The 25716-nt window shown below is 37.9% G+C and overlaps 1 protein-coding gene across 1 annotated transcript; it reads left to right on the top strand.

Annotated features, from left to right (window-relative positions):
- The first annotated feature begins 244 nt into the window (after positions 1-244).
- LOC117447220 (immunoglobulin-like and fibronectin type III domain-containing protein 1) lies at positions 245-17210 on the top strand. The gene is made up of 22 exons (XM_034083902.1): positions 245-290; positions 3205-3327; positions 3493-3632; positions 4398-4497; positions 4739-4820; positions 4900-5092; positions 5217-5330; positions 6254-6422; positions 6571-6843; positions 7027-7296; positions 7633-7680; positions 11309-11424; positions 11616-11757; positions 11848-12141; positions 12969-13271; positions 13543-13722; positions 13814-13942; positions 14037-14116; positions 14324-14516; positions 15512-15808; positions 16577-16903; positions 16995-17210. Exons 1-22 carry the CDS (start codon positions 245-247, stop codon positions 16997-16999), a joined length of 3624 nt encoding a protein of 1207 aa, XP_033939793.1. The 3' UTR covers positions 17000-17210.
- The last annotated feature ends 8506 nt before the right edge of the window (positions 17211-25716 follow it).

Below are 25716 nucleotides of genomic sequence, written 5' to 3'. Positions count from 1 at the left end.
GCCAGGCAGGGCTTCTGCTGCTGAAGCTGAATACCTAAACAAATACACTCTCTTCCAACAACAACAACAACAACAACAACAACAACAACAACAACTTTAAAGGAAAATAACTCCAGGAAGCTACCAGTCAATTATTAATTGTGATGTTGTCAATGAGACGAGCCACATTGACTTTAATCGCTTCTATTATCTATTGCAGTTGAGAAAGTCTTGCTGAATCTCTCGAGGAACCAAAGGACTCAAGATGTTCAAAAGATCTAAAGTGACGGATGTGTCGGCCACTGGCCAAGGTATGCATCACATATTATACAAGAGAAACGTTTCCAATCAAATGTACTTTATTCTTTTCCTAGTAACTCTGGTGATGATCAATTAGAAGCACAGCGGTGAGATTGATTTCCAACATTCTCGACAAAGTAATTAAATGACATATTCCCAGATCAGAGTCTAACAGAACTGATAGAATGAGGTTGGCGAGGAGATCTACTAATACATCTAAGAAAGGTTCACACTGTTTGCTTATGTCCTATGCAGTACTCAAGTTGTAAAAAAAATCAGGGGGGATGGTGGATGTTATCATATGGGGACATAATTTGTGCTGATAACCCGCAGAGGATGGGAGACCAACCAGCATAAAGATAAGTATTATACTCCTAAAACAACATGCATGTTATGGATGTTCAGATACTCCTTTCATTGCTCTTGACCAAGGCACCTCAGAATTAGAGTCGGTCCCCGGGCTGCCATGGCACCACTAACATTTAGGGTCAAATGCAGAGGACAATTAGTGCAAAATCTTTTTTTCACTTTAATTTAAAGGGGGGGAGGGGATACAAAAATGTGGTTATAATGGAAGTCTATGGTACACATCTTGTAGGTTAACAGTCCCTCATTTATTATTCAGATGGATCAGCTGATTATACTAATAATAAAGTCAAAATAGTTTTATAGTGTATTTTTAAAAAAAAGCAGTTACTGGTATCTAAAGGGTTACATTTGTATCGTTATTCATTAAATCATTATGTAAATTAAACACTTTGTGAAAAAATTTAGGAAAAAAATGTATCCGTCATCATTTTATTGCAGTTCAAATAGAAATATTTTATGTTAACATTCCCAATGTTACTTTTTTTAACAGGGCATTAAGTGCAAATTGAAATTGTTTACAAAATATGAAAATATATTAAAAGATTATAAAGATAATACAAAATAGGACCAATGTTGTCAATGGCTGCCACTCCACTCTCTCCCATCTCATAGAAGTTTCCAAAGATTTTCATAATCATGTTTTTTGGTCTCAATTTTTCTGGCTCTTGCTTTCGGATTGTTAGCTAAGCAATGGCTTTGAAGCCAAGTCTTGACATATACCTCTGGTCTGAACTTCTTCAGTGGAGGGCCAACACTTGATGAAAAGCAAGGCTGACATGCTTTTTACCTCTAGGGAGCTTCTAGTTGTGATTAAAATGTTCATCTGACTAAACCCACGTTCACACTCAGCTGTGGAGATGACCAAAGTGTTCACTGCTTGAAGGAGGGTTTTCAGCTCTTCTGGTGCTGGTGGTATCATTTCATCAACAGTTTTGAGTCTCACCAGCTAGCTAACACGAGAGAAAAACGTAGCTAAACTCCAAACTAAGTTGTTATTGCTGCTAATATGCCCATAGATTCCACCTTTGGTGAGTAAAGTAATGAGTAATTACTAAGATGAATGACTCTTGACTTACCTGAAATGTTATTTTTAGTATTTTTAAATATGAAGTCCCTCAGATCGCGTTGTCCTCCTGGTTGCTTTGCCTTTGTGATGACCGTTACCTGCGCTTCTGGCATCGATCAAACAGGCGCATCACAGCGCTCTGGCGCCCTCTAGGGCACTCGCCTAGCAGAGCGTCAGTGACTTGGTAAACATGTCATTGCGTGTGTGTTTGCTCCCTCGCCCACAGTATTTTACTCAAAATGCGCAAAATTAATGTTGAAATAGAGTAATACCAGTGCCCCGTTTATTGATCAAATGACTTAAGGGATGGAAAGGGGGAATGGTAGTTTTAGAAGGGGGATGATTTTGACCGTTTTTATTTCAGGGGGGATGCCATCCCCCCTCAACTCGAGTACTGGTCCTATGTCTGTATGATGTCTCGAAACGTAAGTTACTTCCTATTTGCAGGGCTTAAAGTTATGTCTTACATACCTTGGAGGTTTGGGTAGTATTTATTTTTTATTTAATTCTTCTCTTTTGGTTTTGGTTTGTGAAGCACTTTCTGTCACCCTTTGTGAGTGAAAGATACTTTAAAAATAACGTTTGATTTGATTTAAAGGCTACATCTCAGTCATAAAGACTTCAGGAGCCTTTCCCTGTGATTCTACTCCAATCACAGACTTTATTCAGACAATCGTTAAGGCTGCAATGTGTCCATTAGCAACTATATTTAGACTCTTCAAGAGTATATGAAGGTCTTACAGTAAAGTAGTTAGATATACAGACTGATCATAACACTATGTACACTGGAGGAGCAAAGTAACTCTACAGGGTTACTAATCCAGTGCACCTGTGAACCAGATATGTATCATATTTGTTGTTGTGCATTGATAAGTAACAGCACACACATCCCATTGTATAACTTTGTAACCTTTGAGTTTGAGTGTTATCCATAATAGAAAGTTATTTCCATTCTGACATGTGATGTATATGCTCTTTAACTTTTGCCTTATCAGATCCTGATGCAGATTTTAATAGAGAAGGTAGGTTAGGAGACAACAGTGAAGCTGTCAGCTATCTGTTCCCCCCCAGACTGCTCATGAAGGCATGAAGAACTGATATACAATCGGTTATTTATAAACCGTACATGCGTTCACATGAACGCGTAGATATGTCGGTGCATCACTACATATCTGTTCTCAGGTTGAATTTTAGGCATGGATTCACGGATGACAGGATAAAGTTATTGAAATGTAAATGTATTGAACATTAAAGTATATACACCAGAGCAACGCACGTATATCTCTGAATGATAAACTGATAAAGCGAGTAACATAATTCTAATACATAATGTATTAGAATGGGCTTCAGCATGTTTGGAAAAAGGGTGATGATTTCATTACAAAACAACAATAGATTGTGAAGGTTGGATATGATTACGTTTTTCATTCTGTTCCCTTTTTGAGAGTCAAATGCGTTGTCACTGACATTTCATTTTGCAAATCTGACAGTGGCGATCAAGAAAAAATCTACAGTCCCCGGGGTGATGATAACACAGTATATCGAGGAGCTGCCAGAGGGAAAGACCCATCCAGACTTCACCCGCAAACCAATTGCTTTGACCATCCAAGAGGGTAGGACTGATAGTACAATAATTATATTAAAAATGTATATCTCAAAATATAAGGAGGGGAATTTTCCTGAATCTGTACATGAATTAGATCTGAGACTGTTGCATCTGTATATTTGCAGATGTATAATTTATTTTATGATTCAACCTTGTTTGTCTTTTTTTCCAGGCAAATTTGCATATTTTAAAGCAATTGTCACTGGAGACCCACAGCCGACAGTAACATGGAGCAGAAACAATGGAGATGTGTCTGACACAGCAAGATATCAAACTAAATACGACCCCAATACTAATGACCATACATTTGAGGCAAGTAAAATGGGTTTTCAAATTGCAGGAATACTACTGTATACAGCAAAATACAGATGTAAGAGGGGCGTTAAAAATAGCAAATGAAAAATAGATGAATAGAAAGAGAGGAAGAGAGGGGAAAAAGAGGAAGCTATTTGATCATGTCAGTGCCATCCAGTCTTCTGACCCATCCGTTTGCTTGGCCAATTACTTGTTCTATAATAAGGTGATTTCACTGAGGAGCACACTGAAAAATATATGTTTCATTAAAAAAAAAAAAACAGAGGACCTTTCAACTGACTGCTGATTGAGATTGAAATGTATAATAAAAGGCATGCGGCGACGCATCAGGAGGCCATCTACAAATCAAGCAGTGTGCAAAGCCTTTTATTGTTCACCGTCATTAGTCTGTCATGCTCACGTTCTCACAAAGGGAAACATATCTATGTATAGCCCTATTAATTGGATTCTGCAAATCAGCGAAGGACGGTTTGGTAAAAAAAATAATTCCATTTGACATACAGTAGCTGTGAAAGTCTGACATGACGTGATGTGTGAGCACAAACTATAAAAGCATAGGATAGATTTGGATAAATGATTGAAAAATCTACCAAAAAGGATCCAGGAAACCAAAACCAAAATGCATTATCAATGGATATTTGGTTTGCTCCGATTTCTTTTTGGTTACATAACAAAAGACAAACAGAATGGTAATCACTTTACAGTATAATACACATTTCCCCTAAAGGGTCTTTTATTTGAAGCATGTCTTATATCTTCCAGATGCCAAATGTTATGCCGGATCAGGCTGATACCTATAAATGCTTTGCTAAAAATGAATTTGGTCAAGCCGTGGTCACAGTTGTCCTGAATGTGATTGCAGGTAAGTACTGCCTGCTTTCATCATAGTGTATCAAGTAGTATGTGAGAGTCATTCATTCTGGAAAATTACACCGGGATTATATTTAGTGTACTACAAATTGAGTACACTTGGAACTCAATTTGGACAGTTCATTACTTTATACCCTTGAGTGTAATGTATCGCCCTGCAGTTCCAGTAGTATAATGACTTATTAATTATATGATTGTATTAATAACGTGATCACCCTCTTTCCTGCTCTCAGTTGGTTTCAATAAGAACGCTGGCCAGAAACCAGCAGCTGAGGCCATCAATGGGAATTTTAAGACTGTACTCAAAAGGAAAAGGTTGTATGACGTGTGTTATCGGTCTTCTGTGTACAGTAGAGTTTTTTTAACTAAATGCCCCCCTAATTTTAATTTCCAGTAAGGTCCTTCCGAAATCTGAACAACCCGAGAGAAAAGATGGGGAGATCGATCCTAAATTTTGGGAGCTTTTACTTAGCGCTAAGAAGAAGGACTATGAGCAGATTTGTGCAGAGTTTGGAATAACTGACTTTCGCTGGATGCTCAAGAAGCTTAATGAAATTAAGAAAGAAAGGGAGGAAGAACAAGCTGAGGTTTGTTTTGGTGTTATTTACTTTTTTTCTGATCAAGGAGTTTGAAGCTGTGTAGTTACATTACACAATTGCATGTGAAGCAATTCTGTAACCATGTTAATTTTTTATTTTGTTTTTGTTCCAGTTCGTCAAAAGCTTGTCCAACCTGAAACCAATGCAGTTCAGTTCAGCATCTTCTGCATCCTTTGAGATAGATATGGACCTTATTGATCCAAGGAGCTCCGTATTCATATACAAGGTTAGTGTGTAAACAAATTCAAACTCTCACAGCAAATCTATGAATCCTAGAAGCTATACTGTAAAGGAATTAAGGAATTATTCATTCAATTATTAATTAATTAATTTAACTGCAATCTGGCAAAAACTTGTAAAGATGAATAAAATATGTTGCTGTAATAAGTCATCGATGATTAAACAGATGGACCAACATCATTGGGCAAATCTGACGGTAAACTATTTCTTGCTAGGATATTTACAGCACAGGAATATGTATATAGTAAAGCTTATGGCTGTTGATGAAGTCCTATGATGCAAGTCAAAAAGGGGCATTTCTTACGGCTATGTTTTACAGACACAATAGAGTGGTGCTCGAAAGAGTCCTAACAACTGGAAATAAGTTAGCATGTTACCACTTCCGGTCTCAAATTCAACATTCTTTTGGAAGAGTTTGCTAAAACCTTAAATGAGATTTTCACGTTTTGTTATACGACATAAACTGCGTCAGTAAATACACCATTTGTGAATGGTGGGAGCTTTTATGTGACTTGAAAACACGGCTGTTGCTAACAAGTTCCTAAATGAGACTACTTAACGCCATGACAGCGAGTCAGCCTTAAGCCTTAAGCTTAGTGGTGTTGCAGTGAAGTCTTGTTCATAGCCTACGTGAGCTTTTTACTGCGGCGATTGCATTTACAATTGAAATATCGGCAGTGGTGTTAATATGCTGTACAAAACGTGTAAGTATGATAAACTTGTGTTTGCCATGGATCTTATTTTCTGCAATTTTCCAAATCCTATGGAAGAATCGCCTTGCATTTTGGCCGGTGCTAGTTTTTGCCTTGTGCTAACTTCCGGGTCAGCCTACAAAAATACGTTATCAAGCACAACTCTTTTTAAAGCATTCCAAAAGGATATTATGTGAATCGTCTATTTGCCCCGCAGGATGGTGTAATGATTCCTTATACAAAGGACATGGGAGAACAGATGAAGCACACCCTTAAACAAGTGGGGAGAAAGTTTATTTTCAGCATGAAGGACCTTTTGCCAGACGATGCTGGACTGTACCAGTTGGATGTAGAGGGGGTGAATATGTTTTCCACAGATTTTAAAAGTAAGTAACAGTTTCACACCCAACAAATTTGTATCCCTAATTAAAACAAAGGAAGACAACTGTGTTTGATGTTTCCCTTGAAACAGCCACGATTTAAACTTTTTAATAAGGCAGATTTAACGTAAGTACTTGGCTTCTTGTTTTTCAGTCCCCATGGTGGATTTCTTGGTGAAAATTCAGGAAGTGAAGGCAGTAGAGAGACAAGATGCTGTTTTCGAGTGTGTCCTGTCAAATCCCTTCTCCAAGACATTGTGGTTTGGCAAGAATTTGACACTGGAACAGGGGGATAAATATGATATCCTGGTTTCAGATGACAAGCTCATTCACACACTGGTGGTCAAAGACTGCATGATTGTAGACAAAGGAATTTATTCAGTCTGCGCGGGAATCAAGTCTTGCAATGCCTGGCTTGTTGTTGAAGGTAAGGTATTATACTTCACCAAACTCTTCATAATACTGAATAACGCTAATAGTTTTTAGTGGAATAATAACAACAATGAATAAGATGCCTGATGTATCCTGTCTATTACTGCTTTTCATATCATATTATGGCATTTTAAGGTCAAACTAACAGCAGATCTATATTATTTATTTTTGAATTCAGCCGATAAAGATGCTCAAAAGGGAAAAAAATCAGTAAGGAAAACAACAAAGGCTGGAGGATCAGGGATGGACCTGAAGAAGTTAGCCGAAGAGCAGAAGACGAAATTAGTAAATGACAGAGAGGAAATAAAAGAACAGATTAAAGCTGCTGCAGCTGCACCTCCACCTGCACCTGCACCTCCACCTGCAGCTGCACCTCCACCTGCACCTGCACCTCCACCTGCACCAGAACCAGAGCCTGAACCTGAGGCACCCAAAGACCCTGAGCCGGGTAAGAAAGCTGACCACAAGGTTTATGGAAACTAGTGTTGAATTCACAAACATGGAAGCCATGTTAGAAATCTTGAATTGTAGGCTTAGTCTCTGTGTGTTTCCTTTTCATTATTTATTTTTCATCTCCATTAATTGCAACATCTTTACTTCACAAAATGGTACCTTTGGCAGCAACAGCATTTGTATTTAATTTAGTTGAAATCATTTGAGAAGTTGAAATGGTCTCAGGGAATTACAATAATGGGTGCATTTGCTGTAGCCATTTGCATATAACACTTGCTGTGATCATCATTTGTTGATATGGCAACCACTAACTAGTTTTGATGGTTGATAGAAATCGTGAAGGAACCAGATCCACCCGTGGTAGAGGAAGTAACACCTGGTAAGAAACCTGAATGTCTGTGACAACCCCTGCATGCAATATGAACATTTATGGCATTTTCAAATACAAAACTTCAGTAAAAGGGTTCTTATCCTGATATACTTCGACATATAAAATCTGTTTCACAAAGTTGTTTACTCCGTTGCTGAGGTCACTGTAATGTTTTATTTTATTTATCTGTTGTGTTGTCTGCTCATTATGTGATTGTCTGTCTCCTTAAGGTCAGGTTTTGCCTGATTGTATTTAGCTCATTTAGATGAACTGCCAATATGCTAAGCATGTCTTGTTTATACATAGCTGTATACTGTGGTCTTTAGTATGCTGAGAAATGCTTAAATGACCTAAATACTGCAACACGGATGAATAGATGCAGATTTGGTATACCTCGTTACAACTTGCTTTCTAAAGCTTGCATCCATTCACTTTATGAGATATGATTCAACAGTTTTCCCTTTAGCAACCATACCACACTGTAGCTTACGGATGTTTTGGCTCAATTTCTTTTCTTTTTTTTCTAGTTTTTAAAGCACGCTTTATTTTGTATTTTTGTATTAAGTAACTCAATATTGTTAGTGATACTGTAGCTGATCGGTCTTTATGTTTGTTCTTATGTTAATGCTATTATTACTTTAGTGCCTGTGTATGTGCAGACCTGTTGAAAGTTATTCATACAGACATGATATTTACATTCAAAAGTAAGGTCTCTGCGACACAATAAAACATGAAAAAATGTAACTACTTGAAATGGATCAAAAATCAACCCCTCTCTCTCAAGCCCACAACACTGTTTGAAAACTATAAAAGGACAATTTTCAAAGGAGCATATCCTAGAATCAGCCAGTTCCACAACCCTATGGGCTGCTGTAATTACAAAAACATTGAATAGAGTTTGCCACAGGGGCATGCTTTGCAATATGGTAAGGAGTAATTATGACTGTACGAGATTTGTAGAAAGTTTCCTGTGTTACAACATTCATGAACACAAATTAAAAGATACAAATCTCAAATGTTCTTTAGCTCATTCTGTCAAAACATCACCAGCACCAGCTGGAGAGTCGGCAAGTGGTAAGAGAGACAACAGTCGATCAAAAATAATCAATAATTTACTATATCAAGTTAAATTGACTTACTAATGTTATTGCTGTCAGGATGCACAGCTGAAAAAGCCACTTGCGCTGAAAGACTCGATCCAGTAGAGGATGTGGGAGTTGGTATGTCAGATAGTGAATACTGTAAGAAGATATTAACATATGTATTAAAAAGACTAATTTATTATTTTAACAAGCGTGCAAATGTTTATACTATGGCATGCTGGCGGAAAAGAAGAGTAAGTGTAAATGATCTGTCGAAAATGCACTAAAATATTCTAAAGACTATGACCCTAAAACATAACAAGCTTATGTGTCTAAATGAAATTAATTAATAAATGTCTCAAATGTTGGATACAATGTTTTAATGTCTGTGATCGATGATAGGTCATTCAGACAAAACATCACCAGCCCCAGCTGGAGACTCTGGAAGTGGTAAGAGAGACACAGTCGAGTATAATCAAATTTGAAGGAGTCATTTTTTAAAATTGAGTTTAATAGACATACTAATGTTTATTATTGTTATGCCGCTCAGCTGAAGAAGACATTGCCGATAAAAGACTTGACCCACCACTCGCAGATGCAGGAGCTGGTATTGCCAGACAATGAATACTGAAAGAACAAAAGTAACACATTTAAAAAAAAAAAAAAAACTAATTGTTTGCATTAAGTCATGCAGAAGAATTATGGTTTGCACTAGTAACAAAATATAGTTTCAAAGTTAACACATTTATATCTAATCAATGTATTGTATTCTCTTTAACATCTTGGTTGTGTGAATTTACATGTTTTACTCTAATTTAGACTGCAATATTAGAACTGAGAGGGAATGAAATAATAAATAACATATGGATTTTTTAATATATATATATATATATATATATATATATATAATACTTATACCTAATTTAGATGTCTTCTTAAAAAGTCTTGTGTGCTCACTGTTATTCTGTTAACAAAGCTTTCACAGTTTGCTGCTTGTAATCATGTTTGCTTTTGATGTGTGTCTTGTTTATCATACATGTTCTAACCAGATCACCCTAATGCAGTGGTTCTCAAAGTGGGGGGTGCGCCCCCCCTGGGTGGCGCAGAGGCATGCCATGGGGGGCGCGAGGAGACCAGGAGGAAAAATGGTTATATTTGAATTTGAAAAATTATTGATTCGAAAATAATATGATACAGTACGTCTGGGTCTCTGTGTTTCAATTAAAGCTCGACTCTGTGTGTGTGTGTGTGTTGTGTGTGTGGTGTGTGTGTGGTGTGTGTGTGTGTGTGGTGGTGTGTGTGTGGTGTGTGTGTGTGCTGTGTGTGTGTGTGTGTGTGTGTGTGTGTGTGTGTGTTGTGTGTGTGTGTGTGTGTGTGTGTGGTGTGTGTGTGTGTGGAACGAGCCATTTTGTGTGCGCGAGAGAGAGAGCGCACCGGTACTGGAGATCGTTGTTGTTAGCTTCTGGTGCTAGCGAGCTACGCTAACGGATATTAAGAGTTTTTTCAACAACAAAGTGGAGGAGAGTCCTCTTCTGTCAGACTGAGAGACTCAGTGAGCTAAAGGACTCTCTCAGTGTTATCTCAGTGGGTCTCAAACGTTTTGGTCACCATTAATGTAAACAATTATTTCCGAGGCACACGTGTATATGATCATTATAGTTATACACAAATAAGAGAATAAATGAAAAACAGGTATGAAATACTATATGACAGTAAAACAAGAATAAAGTTTAAAAGGGTGATTTGTAAAATATCCATAAAGAAAAAGTAAATCTGTTTACAGTTCTGTTTCATATGGATGTTGAGAGATGTATCCATAGATCCGCTTCATTTTTGCTCTCAAGTGCACCAGATTGATGCATTTAACTTCAATATTTAAAAATAAATATTTCCGGGGGAGCTTGCCCCCGGACCCCCCTATGTGAGGTCCACACACCACCTGTAAAAATAGCACTTTACCCCTGCTTACACCTATATGCCGTGAGCTGATTATCGAGCCTTCATTGTGACAGTCGCGGGTACATTGTGTATTTGCGTGGGGATTGTTGCCGTAGAACATTCCACTGTAGCGACCCGGTACATTAATGGGAAACCCTAAATGTTTGAGCACCCTCTATGAAAACGTCAAGCTTACCCCACAGCACCCCCAAAAGAAAATCTCTGGCGCCGCCACTGAGCCCTGACTATTTGTGTTGGGGGGGCCTGACAGTTTGAGAACCACTGCCCTAATATAACAATTGAACATTGCACTAGGTTGGTTATTTGAATGTGTCAAGACATCTTTTGTAAAAGTGTCTCACTTTTTTTCTTAGTGTTAAGAACTACAGTATGAGTTTATTTATTGTAGGAAATTGATTTTGACGTAACATTTACAGAACCTATTTTTATTTTAAGTGTATTAATAAGGAAGGATTTTAATCATATGTGTAGGTAATTGATTTATTGTATTGTAAATGTGTAGTTTTATCAGTATATATGTAATCGTAAACTGAAAGCTTCTGCACACTAATTTGCGTGCAGCAGAGGAGAGTAACTTTATTTTCAATGTTTCCCAGAGCCTGTAATTATCTGCGCGCTGTCTGACGTCTATGTTCTTCGTGGAAATCCGGTTGACTTAACAGTGAAGATCGACATTGACTGCGACAGCTCCTGGTTCAAAGATGGAGAGCAGGTACTGTAGAGCCCATTGATAACAACACACTTACAATATGAAAACTATAGAGATTGATATGTTCCCTGACTTAGTAATTAGTAAGTAGTTTGGGACTATAAGCAGTACAATATTCTTTTATGGGATATTTTTGCATATTTGATAATGTAACACAAACAAATAAAGTTTCCTTTTCCCCTTTAATGTGCTAGTTAAACTCAGGTTCTGAGGTCAAAATAACCAAAGCTGGAACCTCTCACAACCTGTTGATTCGAAGCTGCAGTGAGGACGACTCTGGACTTTATCGTTTTGAAACAGGGAGTGTCAGTACACAAGGAAAAGTCACTGTTGGAGGTAGAAATGATATCCCTCGGTAGCAGAACATATAGTAACTGCGACAATAGTTTCTGTGGAGTAAACTGAATTATTCTTTGTGCTTCATAGTCGTACCTGAATTTGACCCAGATGACCTTCACAAATTCTCCAAACCTGTGATCGTAAGAGTGGGGCAGAACGCTGCCTTCAAGATGCCCTTGACTCCCCAGGAGGGTTTGGTGGTTAGTTGGTTCAAGGATGGCGCTGAGCTCAATGACGGAGGAGGAGTAAAGATCGTGAGGGAGCCCAATCACAGCCGGCTGCTGCTCAGAGACTGCCTGCGGACAGACGCGGGGGAAATAAAGATCCAGCTCAAAAACCCATTTGGGGCTGTGGAGGCCACATCTAGGCTTATTGTGCTTGGTAAGAAAAAAAAGTGATCCAACAAGAAAAGTGAGAAATACTGACGGATAACAAGATCACATTTGCAGTAAACGTTTGCCTCTACACTCACAGCCAACACATAACACATCAAATGTGAACGTACTAATCATCAGGGCTTACGTTGTGTCAAAAATGCAGTCTAAATGTATTGTTTTGTCATTCTTATTCTTTATTGATTATAAAACATATTTAAGAGCACTTAATAATAATTCCCTGATACGATTTATTTTAATAAATATACTTGAATGTATAAGGGCATGGAGAAAAAAGATGATAATAAATATTGAAGTCTGAAGTGGGTTCGACTTTTATTCTCAAACCTACATAAAGTACATTACATTTATTCTTGTGCTTACACTAAAAATAAACCAGCCACTTTACCTAAATAGAAAATGTGAATAATTTGACAAACATATTTTTTGGTGCCTTTTCCTCAGATATACAACTTCTCATGGCCGTTTAGATTGTATTCCAAAAGCTAAACCAATTGAGCTCATCTTTCACAATGTAGATTATGAATTACCAGGGACCCTTCAGATAAAGTTTGAAAGTCGGAAAAATTCTCACACAAATCGATCAGAAGTCAGCAGGACTCGCTAAACATTGTATTTACCGATCCTGCAAGCGACCAATGCACCGAGGAGCAAGCCTTTCATCATGTGCTTTTTTCAAAATGACAGACATGCGTCAAATAAAAAACATGTCATCGTTGAAGATATCGATGAAAATAGCTACCTCGGATAAGCATCATATTACTATACTTTATATAATTACATTTGAAATGTTACCCCATCTTTTTGTCACAGATCGACCAGGTCCACCGGAGGGTCCAGTGGAAGTCGTTGAAAGCACGTCATCCATGATTGAGATTCAATGGAACCCTCCCAAAGACGATGGCTGCTCCCCTGTCACCAACTATCTTATAGAGCGTCAGCAGGAAGGACAAAGTCACTGGATGAAACTTGGCGATGTCTTAGCTGACAAGACCTCCTTCAGAGATAGGAATGTGACTCATGGGAAGATATACAACTACCGCATCTACGCAGAAAACCCACAGGGCATCAGCGACTCCCTGGAGACGGCTGATAGCATTATGGCTGGAATATTGAGTGAGAAAAGAAAAAACAAGTCTCATTTAGCATTCCTCAGCGAATACCATGTGAATCTCCCTCAGGGTGTAATAACTGAAAATGCCTCTGTATAGTTGCACTACATTGTCACTGTACATTGTACATTGTAGCATTGATGTAAACGTTGCCCTATGTAGTAAGTAAATGCCCTTTAGTGATGTGGATGTCATTAATGTATTCAATGTCTTTAATTACTTCTTAATTATTAATAATGAACACTTGATTAATTAGACTTCTTGTTATTCCTTAGTTCTCTCCGGTCCACCCGGTGCCCCCACACTGGTGAGTGCCACCAAGACCTGCATCACGTTGACCTGGACCCCTCCTGAGGACGACAGAGGAGTACCAATCATCGGTTACCAATTGGAGAAACGAAAGAAGGATACAAATCAGTGGATTGCCCTGAATGCCGTTAATGAACCTATTGAAGGTTGGTCAGACAAACATACGATTATGTTTTTGATTGAATAAAAATGTGCTTAATTTCATTGTGTCCTGCACGGCTATAATTGTGTTTTCAGATGTGAACTATGCAGTGAGAGATGTTACTGAGGGAGCAGAGTATGAGTTCAGGGTTGCAGCGATCAACGAGTCAGGAGCAGGAGATGCAAGTCCCCCCTCTGAAATGGTGTGTGCAAAGAATCCCAACAGTAAGTTGTTAACTGTCTATTCATTATTTAACTCTGCTATCCAGAACAATGTGTGTTTCCATCAGCATGTCATGTTTAATGTGTTTTCTTCCAGTGAGACCTTGTTTTAAAGACCCAGAGGACTTCATTGTTGTCAGAGCAGGAAACTCTGTACGTGTGAACATTTGCTATGAGGTAAGGACAAGCCTAAAAGCTGGTATGTATACAGCGTCTTTCTTCCATGGTGTGAATCCTAAATCTATCTTTTTTCACTCATTTAATAACCCCTTAAACCATTGCAAGAATGTCATATTCTTGAGTGATGAGTTTACTATAGTGTGACGTGACTGCATATTGAAGGTCTCACACTTTATCTAATGTATCCAATATTGATATCTCCAGGCTGAACCTCCACCTCAGATCACTTGGTTGAGGAATGATGAGCCAATATCCCCGTGGATTAGTGTCATCAATACAGAGGGAATGTCTCAGCTTGTTATTCCCTCATCCAAGCGCTCAGATTCAGCCACCTACACTATCCATGCCAAGAACTCAGTTGGTGAAGCTTCATTTGACATTGAGGTTAGAGTCACAGGTAAGGACAAATAATGACACAGTCCATTTTTGTACTGAAACTACTCATAGCTATTATTTTTGTGCTGATATTAACTGCATGTAAGTCTCATGTCTTCTAATGACACCCACATCAATCACCGGACGTGGGGGGACAGAGCCTTCTCCGTCGCTGCCCCCTCCGTCTGGAACTCACTCCCACAACCCATCAGAGACTGCACTGACCTCACCACCTTCAAAAACTTACAAAAACTCACCTCTTCAATCTGGCTTTTAATGTGTGATTGTTTTTGTATTATTTGACTTTAACTTTAACTATATATTTATTTGTTGTTCCTTTATTTTATTTTATTTTCTCTTCACTATATATGTAAAGAAGAAGATTCAACTTATTGTCATTACGTAATACAGGTACTATGTAACGAAACGGTTTCTCTGCATTTGACCCATCCTAGCCGGCGCCGTGTAGGGAACGGTGCCTTGCTCAGGGACACCTCGGTAGCACTTGGTCTTTCCGGGACTTGAACTGGTGACCTTCCAGTTGCCAAGCCAAGTCCCTATGGACTTCGCCACCACCGCCCGTAAAGCGTCTTTGAGCACCTGTAAAAGCGCTAACAAATTAAATCTATTATTATTTTATTATTAATGAGGAATTCATGTCTCATTTGCCTGCATTTCGTTCCCCTGGTCAGAGGAAAACCTCATTAATATTGACACCCGACAATATTCATTGAGTAATGTTTAGCCAATTAAACCTCAATGACACACTGATGTATTAGTAAATCAATGCCTAACCCTAATTAACTGTGAACAACTTCTAAATAGAATGAGAAACATAATTCTTACTGTGTAACATGCAGTAATAGGATATGATTAATTTAAAAACAGAGGTCAATTGCAAATGTTATACAAAAACCCACGGGGAAAGGAAATGCCTCGAGGAAGATTATAAGCCTAGAGAAATTGATCTTGGCTTCTCTTAGCCAATAATCAGATTGTTATATGTTTTGTTATTAGATGAACCCAAGTCTCCAGGGCCAGTGGAGCTGGAGCAAACAGTCGAGGAAAAAGTGATGATTTCATGGGCTCCATCTCCAGACCAGGAGCTGGACGACCGCCTGTACTACATGGTGTCTCAACGCGACTCTAACACCAGAGTGTGGCGGAATATAGCAGATCGCCTCTTCACTAACACATACACAGCCAGCAAAATCTATCCTGGGAGAGAGTACCATTTCCGGGTCTACGCCAAGAATGACATGGGACTCTCAGATCCATCCGAGTCTCCCACATGGGGTGCCAACAGCAACAGAGGTGGGTATTACGAGCTGTTCCAGTTTAGGATGTTTGACAAGGTTTGAAAAATGTAAATGTAATCGTAAAAAGTTGTATTTTACTTAACAAATGTTGCATTCTCTGCACTAGATAAGAATATAATTATCTTTTCCAACTTAATTATTGATTTTTGTTTGTTTACGATTGGCTTAATCATGATTTCATAACACATTAGCTAACTTCAATGCTAGAAGAATATTCTAGCTTCTGTGTGTTTGTAAAATGTGCGTCTTTATTATCGGACATGTGAATACATTAACTACTAAAACGACCAAAAACTAACTAGACTTCTGAACAATCACACCCTTCCAACAGTGTATGTTCCCATATAGCCTAAAGTGTGGTTTAAGTACTGTACATGCTTCCTAACAGCTCTGGTGCACTAATAACATGCCAAACAGTTTAAAAGAGATTCAATATATTGTGGTGGTTATAGATGTATAGAGCTTTTACACCAACAAGGACATGTCAGTCAGCCAATCGATCAAAACATTTACAGAATATTGGATGGATTGTCATGAATCTATTTCATTGCATATTGTTGAGATAAGACTAAATAAAAACCTACTAAAGTTGCTAGCATGGCTGTAGACAGTCTTGTTTTTACTTCCAAAGTATATTCACAATAATGGAGCACTGAAATCTCTGAAAGAACATTGCAAAAACCCTACATGTTTATTTATTTCAAACTTGGGTTATGCAAGCAAAAGTCTGAAACAATTTTCCTCTTTTATGTTTCTCATCAAGTTCCAATATCTTCATATGGAGTTGTTTCGTCAGAGATCAGCTTTGAGAGGCCTCCATCTATCTTGGTTCCTCTGAAAGTCCACACACCACCTAAAGGCTACCAACTTTACATGACATGTGCCGTCAGAGGATGCCCTCGACCCACTGTAGCCTGGTACCTGAACGACGTCTGCATCAACTCAGATAAAAACTACTACATCACCAACTCATGCGGTGTGTGCTCCATTTACATTCTCAGAGTAAGATCAATAGACAGCGGCGATTACAGAGTTGTTGCACTCAACTCACTTGGACAGGCAGAGTGTTCTACGAAACTTATTGTGAGAGGTAAGGTTTAACTCAAGAGTTTCAATTGTTTCAGAAAACCCAGTTTTGTTTATTCTTATAATGACTATTGTTGTCTGCTTTTTCTTCACAGAATAGAATGGCATCGAGACAATGCAGCTGTTCCTCTTTTGAGATATTCTGGATAAGGGTGTGGAATGTTTTGTTTGACTGCATAGAATACATTAAAAGTGTGTGAAATTGTTATGTAAAGTGCTAGTTTCACCAGCACTTTACAAAACAATATAACCAGAATTGTAATGGTTTAACTTATTTTATTATTTTGAAATATAACTGATTTACAATTGTTATCTTGTCATCAGAAATAATTATTATTTAGCATGATTGAAGTGACAAACTTTGATGACAAAGACATCCGTCAACATGTTTTCTCTTGTAGCAACTGCAATAAATCAACAAAAAGACAACTTTGTGTAACGTTTTTTTAGTCTTCTATCGTCACTAGATTATTCCTTTATCTATAACTTTTCTTATATTCTAGACAGATTTTGCTGACGGAAAAAAACTCGGCCATCGTTAAAGCATCAGATGTTTCCAGCATGTGTTTTCAGTAACACAAGGCTCAAATATCTCAGTCAGTGACGTCAAGCACATCACTGAAACAAATTAAACCCCCATGAACCGAGTGCATTTCCATATACAGTATATTTATATATACCTAAGCTCCCAGTAAATTGTCTAGGACGAGATCCTTAGCTGCAAACCTTAAATTAGTCCTTGTTAAATCTACAGTTGAACAGTCCAACAGCTCAAGACTGTAATAACAAACCTTTGAAGGAAGCGTTTGAGGAAGAAAACCATGTTAACCTGCTCGTACTTATATCTTCAAAATAAAAAACTGAACAGATACATTCACAATACATACTATAGTGTACAAGGCCATTCTGAAAAGGCTAACAGAAATGAATATGATTTTTAAAAAACATTGCTGCTGGACCTTGGCTTACATTTTGATCCACATATAGCCACTATGGGCGTAGGAAGCATCCTGAATGTGGGGGGACATTTTTAACGGGGGGGTTTTGGGGATCTCCCCCACGAAAAAAAATAAAAAAAGGTGGTTTTGATACTTTTATGTGGGCTATACTAGCATGAGGAAAATGATGGGTACATTTTGTAATTTCATCCAGTAGTGAAGAAAGAAAACATATTTGATTATTAATTCAGAGCCATCTTTGAATTATAAAAAGGCAGTTAAATGTCAATTTTTTGTACATTTATATTGTAAGTGCATTGAGAGATATTGTTTGTGGAGTCATTTATATATAAATCGCAAAATACATTGTGTATCCTTCTGTGAGCATTTATTAATATTGAGGACTGATCTGACTCCATACAGATGTTAAGTTCACCTTGGAATGGTATCATTGACTTAAATGTTCAAATAATGTTGCTCTTCTGTCTATATTGGCCATATGATGCCCCTTGACTGAAATGCTTCCTGTTTCAATATCCCCACTGACTTCCTTAACATTCTGGGATGAGAGTCCACATCACAATTGACTCTAAACTGTCATTTCCCTTTCATCACTCACCTCAGCAACGGACCTCTCTCCACTGTCCCTGTGTTCTGCCTCTGACTCACTCTCAAGCGCCTAGATGTCAAGAGAGGTGGTGAAGTGATCATTATTTATTGAACAGTATACTCTTTCACGTTGAATCATAACAAGTCATACTGAATGTAATACAACTGACTCTAAGTAAGTCCCAGTCTGTGACATTGGACATTTTGAAGACTCAAAGTCCCAAGCAGTAAGTAGAATATTAGCTGTCTATGTAATGTGCACAGAAAATAAATAGTTTAACTGAATACTGGGATGTAAATTGCCTATAAGCACTCAGTAAAACATAAACACACACAAAAAGGCTTCTGAATGATAAGAAGTATAATTAAAACATAATGCACATTACCATTTTGAGAGAGAGAGAGTACCTTAAAGAACTCGAGAAATAATCTCTTATCGAACTGAGGCTCCAGTAAAACACACTGACTGCGTCTACAACATGGACATCAGTAAAGCGTTTATGAGTATTATCCATAGACTGTATATGGTATTATCCCGGTTATGATCATGGACATCATGGTGTTTACATGAGCACAGAGAGATCGGGTTATTCATGTTCCCTGTTTACATGATAAATACTAGTAACCTGGCATTTCGATGCCTTTTCTCATCTAAACTATTCAGTATTTGTATCTATCATGACATGAAGACGAAACTCCTCTCCAGAAGTGAGACGCTTTTGCCGCCATCACTGTTAACTGATTAACTGCTACCAGCTGAAGACTTACTTTCCTCTTCTTTGAAAACAATGTTCTTATGTCCATGTTGTCTGGGGGAGAAAACCTTTCAAACCAAGAGATCGTCAACTTTGATTTTCGCTGTATTAACCATTTCCTGAACACTTGGTGTGTGTGCCTTACCTCTGCTACCGGCATCGCTTCATACAACAGATCTGGGGCCTCATTTATAACGCCGTGCGTAGGATTCACGTGGGAAGGTTGCTTACGTAGTAGAAATCCAAAAAATAGGTACAGAAATGTTCCGACATTTTCCGATTCACCAAACATTGCGTACCGGCGAGGAAAGTGTGTACAGCACTTCCTACGCCGGTTCCCTTTATAAATCACAACCGACTCGAAATGCGGTGCAGCTTTTACGGGCTTCACGTAACGCCCATATTTGCCTATAAATAGTCAAAGAAACGCTCATTCATTCATTCATTTTGACTGACTTTATGAAGAAGATCGCAGGAAATGACGACAGAACAGCTAAAAAAGACATCTCACACCGTGTCAGATTTTGGTTCTTTTGGGGAGGTCGAGATAAATCATATTGTTGGTGGATGCAGTTTGAACCAGAGTAGCACGGAGGTCGGATCGTCACCAAAATAAATAAATAAATGGTCCGAAAAAGGTTCATGACAAAACAAATACACATAGATTTCCTCAGGCAGTGTGTGTCCAGCTGTCGATCAGCTGTGCGCAACGTCTCCACTGCAGCAACTCTATATCCACCAGTTAAAGGAAATACAACTAATGTGTTGTGTTATATTAGCTGTACAATTTACCACATATGGTGTTCTTAGTTTCCATACCTCCTGTGTTTTATGAGCGACTTATCAAGTCTTAGCAAACGTCATAAAACACGATTAAACGTGATAGTATATAAAACAATGCTCGTACAACTATAGAAATGCAAAACCGCATCATTTATGAGAAACATTTCATAACATTAACACAACATATTCGAGGTGGTTTCAATAACATTTCCGTATTTATTTATTTCTCCAAGTTATGTTTTTGTGTGCACTGAGAAGTCTCAAACAGGCGTTTGTTTAATCATTTTAAGATTGGCTTTAATCAATGTTTGAAAATGAATTCTTCATATATGATAAATGAGAGGTAACATTTTGTTTATGGTATTATTTCCACATATTTCTCTCATTCTTCCTTCTGCCAACGGTGTCGCAGTTTCTCGTCTCTCCCGTTTTTGTGCTTAGTGTGTACGCATGGGTTAGAGTTTGCATGGAGGACCGCACGTTTTCCCGTCAAGTTAGTATTTTAGAAATCGCAAACATTGCGTAGAAACTGGCGTACGCCATCTTTTGAGCGTATATCCCTTTATAAATGAGGCCCCTGAGCTGTCCAACTATGACAACACTCCTTGAACATGCGCGCGCTATGTGAGAATCTGCCTTGGTACCAAAGTAGCAGTGAAAACATGGTACGGAGTTTCATTGATTTGGGCATTCTCTCAATAAGCAAGTGGAATGGATTTGATAGTGAAGCACTGACACAGCCGCTCTACAAAGTGCGGCGAGTGAGAGACCGATTCAGGACTTTCCACATGGTAAAAGTGGGGGGGGTCCTCAACTAATCATTTGAAAAAGTGGGGGGGACTTGTCCCACCCTTATATCAATGGCTGTGACGCCATGTATTGCCAGTTTTATTTTTCAAGGGAATTATACTTACCCCGAAGAGCAAACATTTTAAATAATTCCAATTTGTTTTTCCCTGAAATATTTAGTGGGTTTTGAATGTACTTGTACTTACCTCTTTCCTCTGCCAAGTCAAGAGGTGATATATGTGTTTATTCTCCACTCGTGCCTTCAGGCTTTCTTGCAGTTAAGTCTATTTTGTGAGGTCGGGTGACTATTCAAACTCTCTGCACAAGTCATGCTTGTTTAACCTCTGACAATGTGAACACAAAAACCTGCTCAGTGCATGGTGCACACTATGAGCAACATCTTTTTATAATGCTACCCACAGGTCCAGTGTGACTCACCGAACCACAGGCATGCTGTGGAGGATTTCCATTGATACCTTTGGAATCTAATTGGAAAGCCAATTCATTCAACATAGATTATTTTACCAAGTAAATGTCTCGTGTTAAAGTTTATTGGCCAATAAAGTCAATAGTAAAGTGATCCAATTACTAGAGACCTTAGTAGGGCATCCAAAGGAAGATGCTTTGACCCTTGCAACGCTATTGTGCATCAATAATCATATGCCTCAACTATCAAAAAATACATCCATCTAAAATTCATCTCGATATTGGTATATAATGCACCTGTTTGTTTTATATTGTCAACAGTATTGGTGAAAAACTGTTGACTGGATATGTCCAATACCAGATTGAATGAACAGTCATAATGTATTTCCAGTGCCAACTGAAAGTGATCGCTTTTATAGGGATGGGTAAGAGGAAAACTCCGCCCCTTTCAGTACTGCTGTAATATGGGTTTTTCGCAACTGCATTTCACCCATGTATGGGTTTTTATGCGCCAAACTTTTATCACCGAACAAAAAGGGGTGTCACTTTTAAAATATTGGACAGTGAGAACTGTTCTAGCGGAAGAAGGATAGAGGAAGATAGACAACGAAGAACTGAAAGTGAGTACGATTTCTTTTTTTTAACTCCCTTCTGTGTGAATAATTACCATTAAATGAATCTTCTTTACAATAACTTGTGTAGTGCCACAGGTACAGGATAGATATCTTTAAAAGCAAACCCTAAAATAATGTGTTTTCAAAACTGCAAAGTGATCGCTTTCAATAGAGATGGGTAAGAGGAACCTCTACCTTTAATACTGCTGTAATATGGGTTTGTAGCACTGCACTTCAAACTTTTATCACCGATCAAATTGGGGTGTCACCTTTAAAATATTGTACAGGCTTTGAAAGGATAGTTGAAGATAGAAACAAAGAACTGAAAGTCAGTCTGATTGATTTTTTTTTTTAAATTACTGTCAAAATACTGTATTTAATTAAAATGATCTACTGACCAAAAGGTCACATGGTCTGTGATTGAAACCCTCATACAGGACAGCTTTAGTCTACAAAAGGTACAATATGGGACAGACAGAAATGCATCACTTTGTGAGAGGACACTATGACAAACAGTACAGACCATATCAAATAAATTTTCAATTCTAATATTTATTATTTATTACACTAGGTTACTTCAAGACAAATAGAATAATAAGTTATTAAAGTGGGTTTATGAATACCATCAATTATGTTCAGCATTAGATTGGTTTATCGGCCTTTTATAGAGTATTTGATATATGTTTCTGATATATAATTCTTTTTTATTTTACTCTTAAAAATTGTAAGTGGATTGTATGATAGCACAGCCTCACTTCTTACCTGGGCCACAACAACCAGAATCATAAATATACTATACTGTATGTAGCGCTACAGGCTCAGTAGCAGGAAATGTGATATAAAGTAAACCCTAAATGTGTACTTACTTTATGTCGTTTAAGATGATTGCAGTGGAAATGGCAGAATTGGTATGCCCTGTAAAAGCAGTAAAATAATGTATGGACCTCTTGAAAACAATCCCTGTTATACTGATGTTTAGGATCTGTTGTGACATATTTTCACCCATGAATGTGACCTTTAAAACTAGCTCCCCCATGACTAACAAGGGATTGAGCAGGAGACTATGATCAGTTTTCACTACAGGATGTGTTACACAATTCAAACCTTGATTTTTTACTCTGGCTTATAGGTGTTCAAGGTCACGTATCCTTTTTCACAATTTTAATGTTCCTCTTGTGGTCCTTTAAATTAAAGGGCAATGAAAAAAACCTTATGGTCATTATTTTGATGTACAGCCAATTAAATTCCATTCAGCACTACGATAAATAAAAAATAATTTTACTTTTAGATTTAAATGACCATAAACAGTTGTTTGGTCATTGCTATCCACTGATACTTGACATAACGGTCTCGTTAGAGACAGTAAAGTAGGTCTAAGTAATCTCTAGAATCTTTCTAAAGCCCTGTTAACATTTTTACTGTATCTCTTATTAACTATGCGGAGGTTTTGTTTTTAAATTTCACAGTTCACAATTAGTGCTTTTCATCTACCAACTCAAATAACAACAACATAAACATTCAGGACAAGAAGTTTGAGGTTACATTTTCAGTCTTTTGCTGGTAGTAAAACAACCAGACACCCGACTGGGCAAATCATAATGTTTAATTGGTGGCATAAAAGAGATTTACAGATATGTGCGTTGGCTTAGGAGTTTGATTTGAAGACATTCTGCATCGTGTCTAAGTTTGGGTCCTGAGCAGTTAAATTGTTGGCCCAGCCACGAGTCTCCATATGCAGTTGGGGCAGAGTCAGCCACTAGGTGGGATTCACATTCCCGATTTACTGTGTCCCAGCATGTCTGCACGAATCACGTTGGAGTCAGGCATCCCCACTTTGACAGGCTGATGTCCATATGGTAACATAGATGACACATGAGGAGAACCTCAAAGGCATGTGTCTCAAACCTTTACCCGGGTTGCCCCCATGCCCCCATTTTGGGTCCGCCAAGTTCTTGTGACCCCGGCACTAAAGTTGAGTCATGGGACTGTGTGGGGAGCTCATCTTACATGAGTTTGATATTACTACATTGAGCTGAAACAATAGTTGAATTATCAAGTAGACACATTTTATCATAATGGATTCATGCTCCCAAGTAATTTTCTAAGCTAAAATGCATATAATTCCATTTTATAAATGTGAATATTTTTGTCTTAACTCCATTATCTAAGTATCATTATCCAGCTTCCAATCTTACTTAAACTTTGTTTTACAAAAGTTTAAAAGTAATAAGAATTTTAAAAGCAGAGACCATCCTTGTAGACTAAGAAAGACTTTTCTTTACAATTTCACCAAAGTTGACAACATTTAAGAAAATTCAAAATGTAACTATGATTCAAGTTTATTATTATTATTTGGAATAAAACTCAAATGTAAATAATTATTTGTCTTCATCAGAGAACAGAGTGTATTGCAGAGCTCCACTGGATCAGATCAACATGGAACAACCGTTCTCTATTACGATTAAATGTCAACTTGTAAAAACTGTAAACAATGAAAAAAAATGGAATAGCTTACATACAATTGTGATTCTGGTGTGTTCCAGGCTGGTGTGTTTCCACTACAAAGTGATCAAATCTGTGAGTTTGAGAAACATCAGACGTCGCTGCAATGAGTTTGAAAACTAAGCAGGGCCCAATATGCCCAGGGGTAAGTTTGCAAAATGTGTTGTGTGTTTTGTTTATTGTACAAGGAAATATGGAGTGTTGTTTATAGACCATTTTGTTTAAATGGCCTATACTTTACACACATTGGCATAAACCTAACCAAAAGAGAAGAAAAGTAATAAACATGCATTTGAACTTCATTTGACATCAGGTCATAATGTACTTCTTCAGTACTAGAGAAAAATAACTCTATAATAAATATATCTATATAAAATACCTCCAAGAAAAAACGATCCCAGACTGTCTGCACCATTCACACATGTTGTAGAGGCCTAGTGTCGGTGGCTTGAATGTGCTTTATGAAAGCTACATCAGCTCTAGAATGCCGACACATTTGTACTGAGGTGTCCTGATAACTGCTGGTGCCAATCTAACATTTCCTCAGCAGTGATTGGTATGCAACGCCTGACTGCTTCCCTACCAGACTTGGATTATGTGTGAATCAATGCCAGAGGAGCAAGAATCCTGCCTGCATTCAGATGATATACTGTAAGAGTGTAAGCCAATCCACTACACACGGCATCTATTGCACGCCTGTCCGTCCTGGGAGAGGGATCCCTCCTCTGTTTCTCTCCCTGAGGTTTCTCCCATGTTCCCTTTAAACTGGGTTTTCTCCGGAAGTTTCTCCTTGTACGATGTGAGGGTCTAAGGACAGAGGGTGTTGTATTGTCATACTGATATTCTGTACACACTGTGAAGTCCACTGAGACAAATGTAACATTTGTGATATTGGGCTATATAAATAAACATTGATTGACTGATTGATTGAATCCCCTGGGAGATGACGCATACAGTATGATGAATATGCAATGTAATGCCCTCTATTTGGAGAAGGGCTGCTGTTTAAACGTGATGAAGGATGGGTAACCTTAACATAACTCACCTTGGAAGTATTAAAATAATAAGTCAATCCTTGGCTTCTGTGTGTCCGTGCAAATTATTTATTCAAGAGAGAGCAGGATATGGTTTCACTTTAAAAACACTTTGTTGTTGCATTCCTATATTGACAACATCATTTATTTCATGACAGGTATGTTTGTTTGGGGAACTGAAAAGTTGTGATTTTTTATTGAATTCAATTTTTTTTTCCATAACATTTTCACTTGCCTCTTACATATGTTTCCATGTGAATTGGTGCAACTACAGCATGTTACAGAATATTAACACATTAATTATAAAGTGAATATATAGCTTGAAGAGTCATTTTATAATCATAAGTTGTCTAAATAACTTTTCTCT

This window comes from Pseudochaenichthys georgianus, chromosome 5 (genome assembly GCF_902827115.2).
Source record: "Pseudochaenichthys georgianus chromosome 5, fPseGeo1.2, whole genome shotgun sequence".
Taxonomy (NCBI): domain Eukaryota; kingdom Metazoa; phylum Chordata; class Actinopteri; order Perciformes; family Channichthyidae; genus Pseudochaenichthys; species Pseudochaenichthys georgianus.
The sequence above is the reverse complement of the archived record's forward strand: the minus strand, read 5'-3'. Positions and strand labels throughout refer to the sequence as shown.

Bases quoted from the DNA above. Each gene is read 5' to 3' on its own strand.
- LOC117447220 (XM_034083902.1), top strand. From the start codon at position 245: ATGTTCAAAAGATCTAAAGTGACGGATGTGTCGGCCACTGGCCAAG. The intron at 6,844-7,026 runs GTAAGGTATTAT...TTTTGAATTCAG, and splicing joins TGCCTGGCTTGTTGTTGAAG to CCGATAAAGATGCTCAAAAG. The intron at 13,272-13,542 runs GTGAGAAAAGAA...GTTATTCCTTAG, and splicing joins CATTATGGCTGGAATATTGA to TTCTCTCCGGTCCACCCGGT.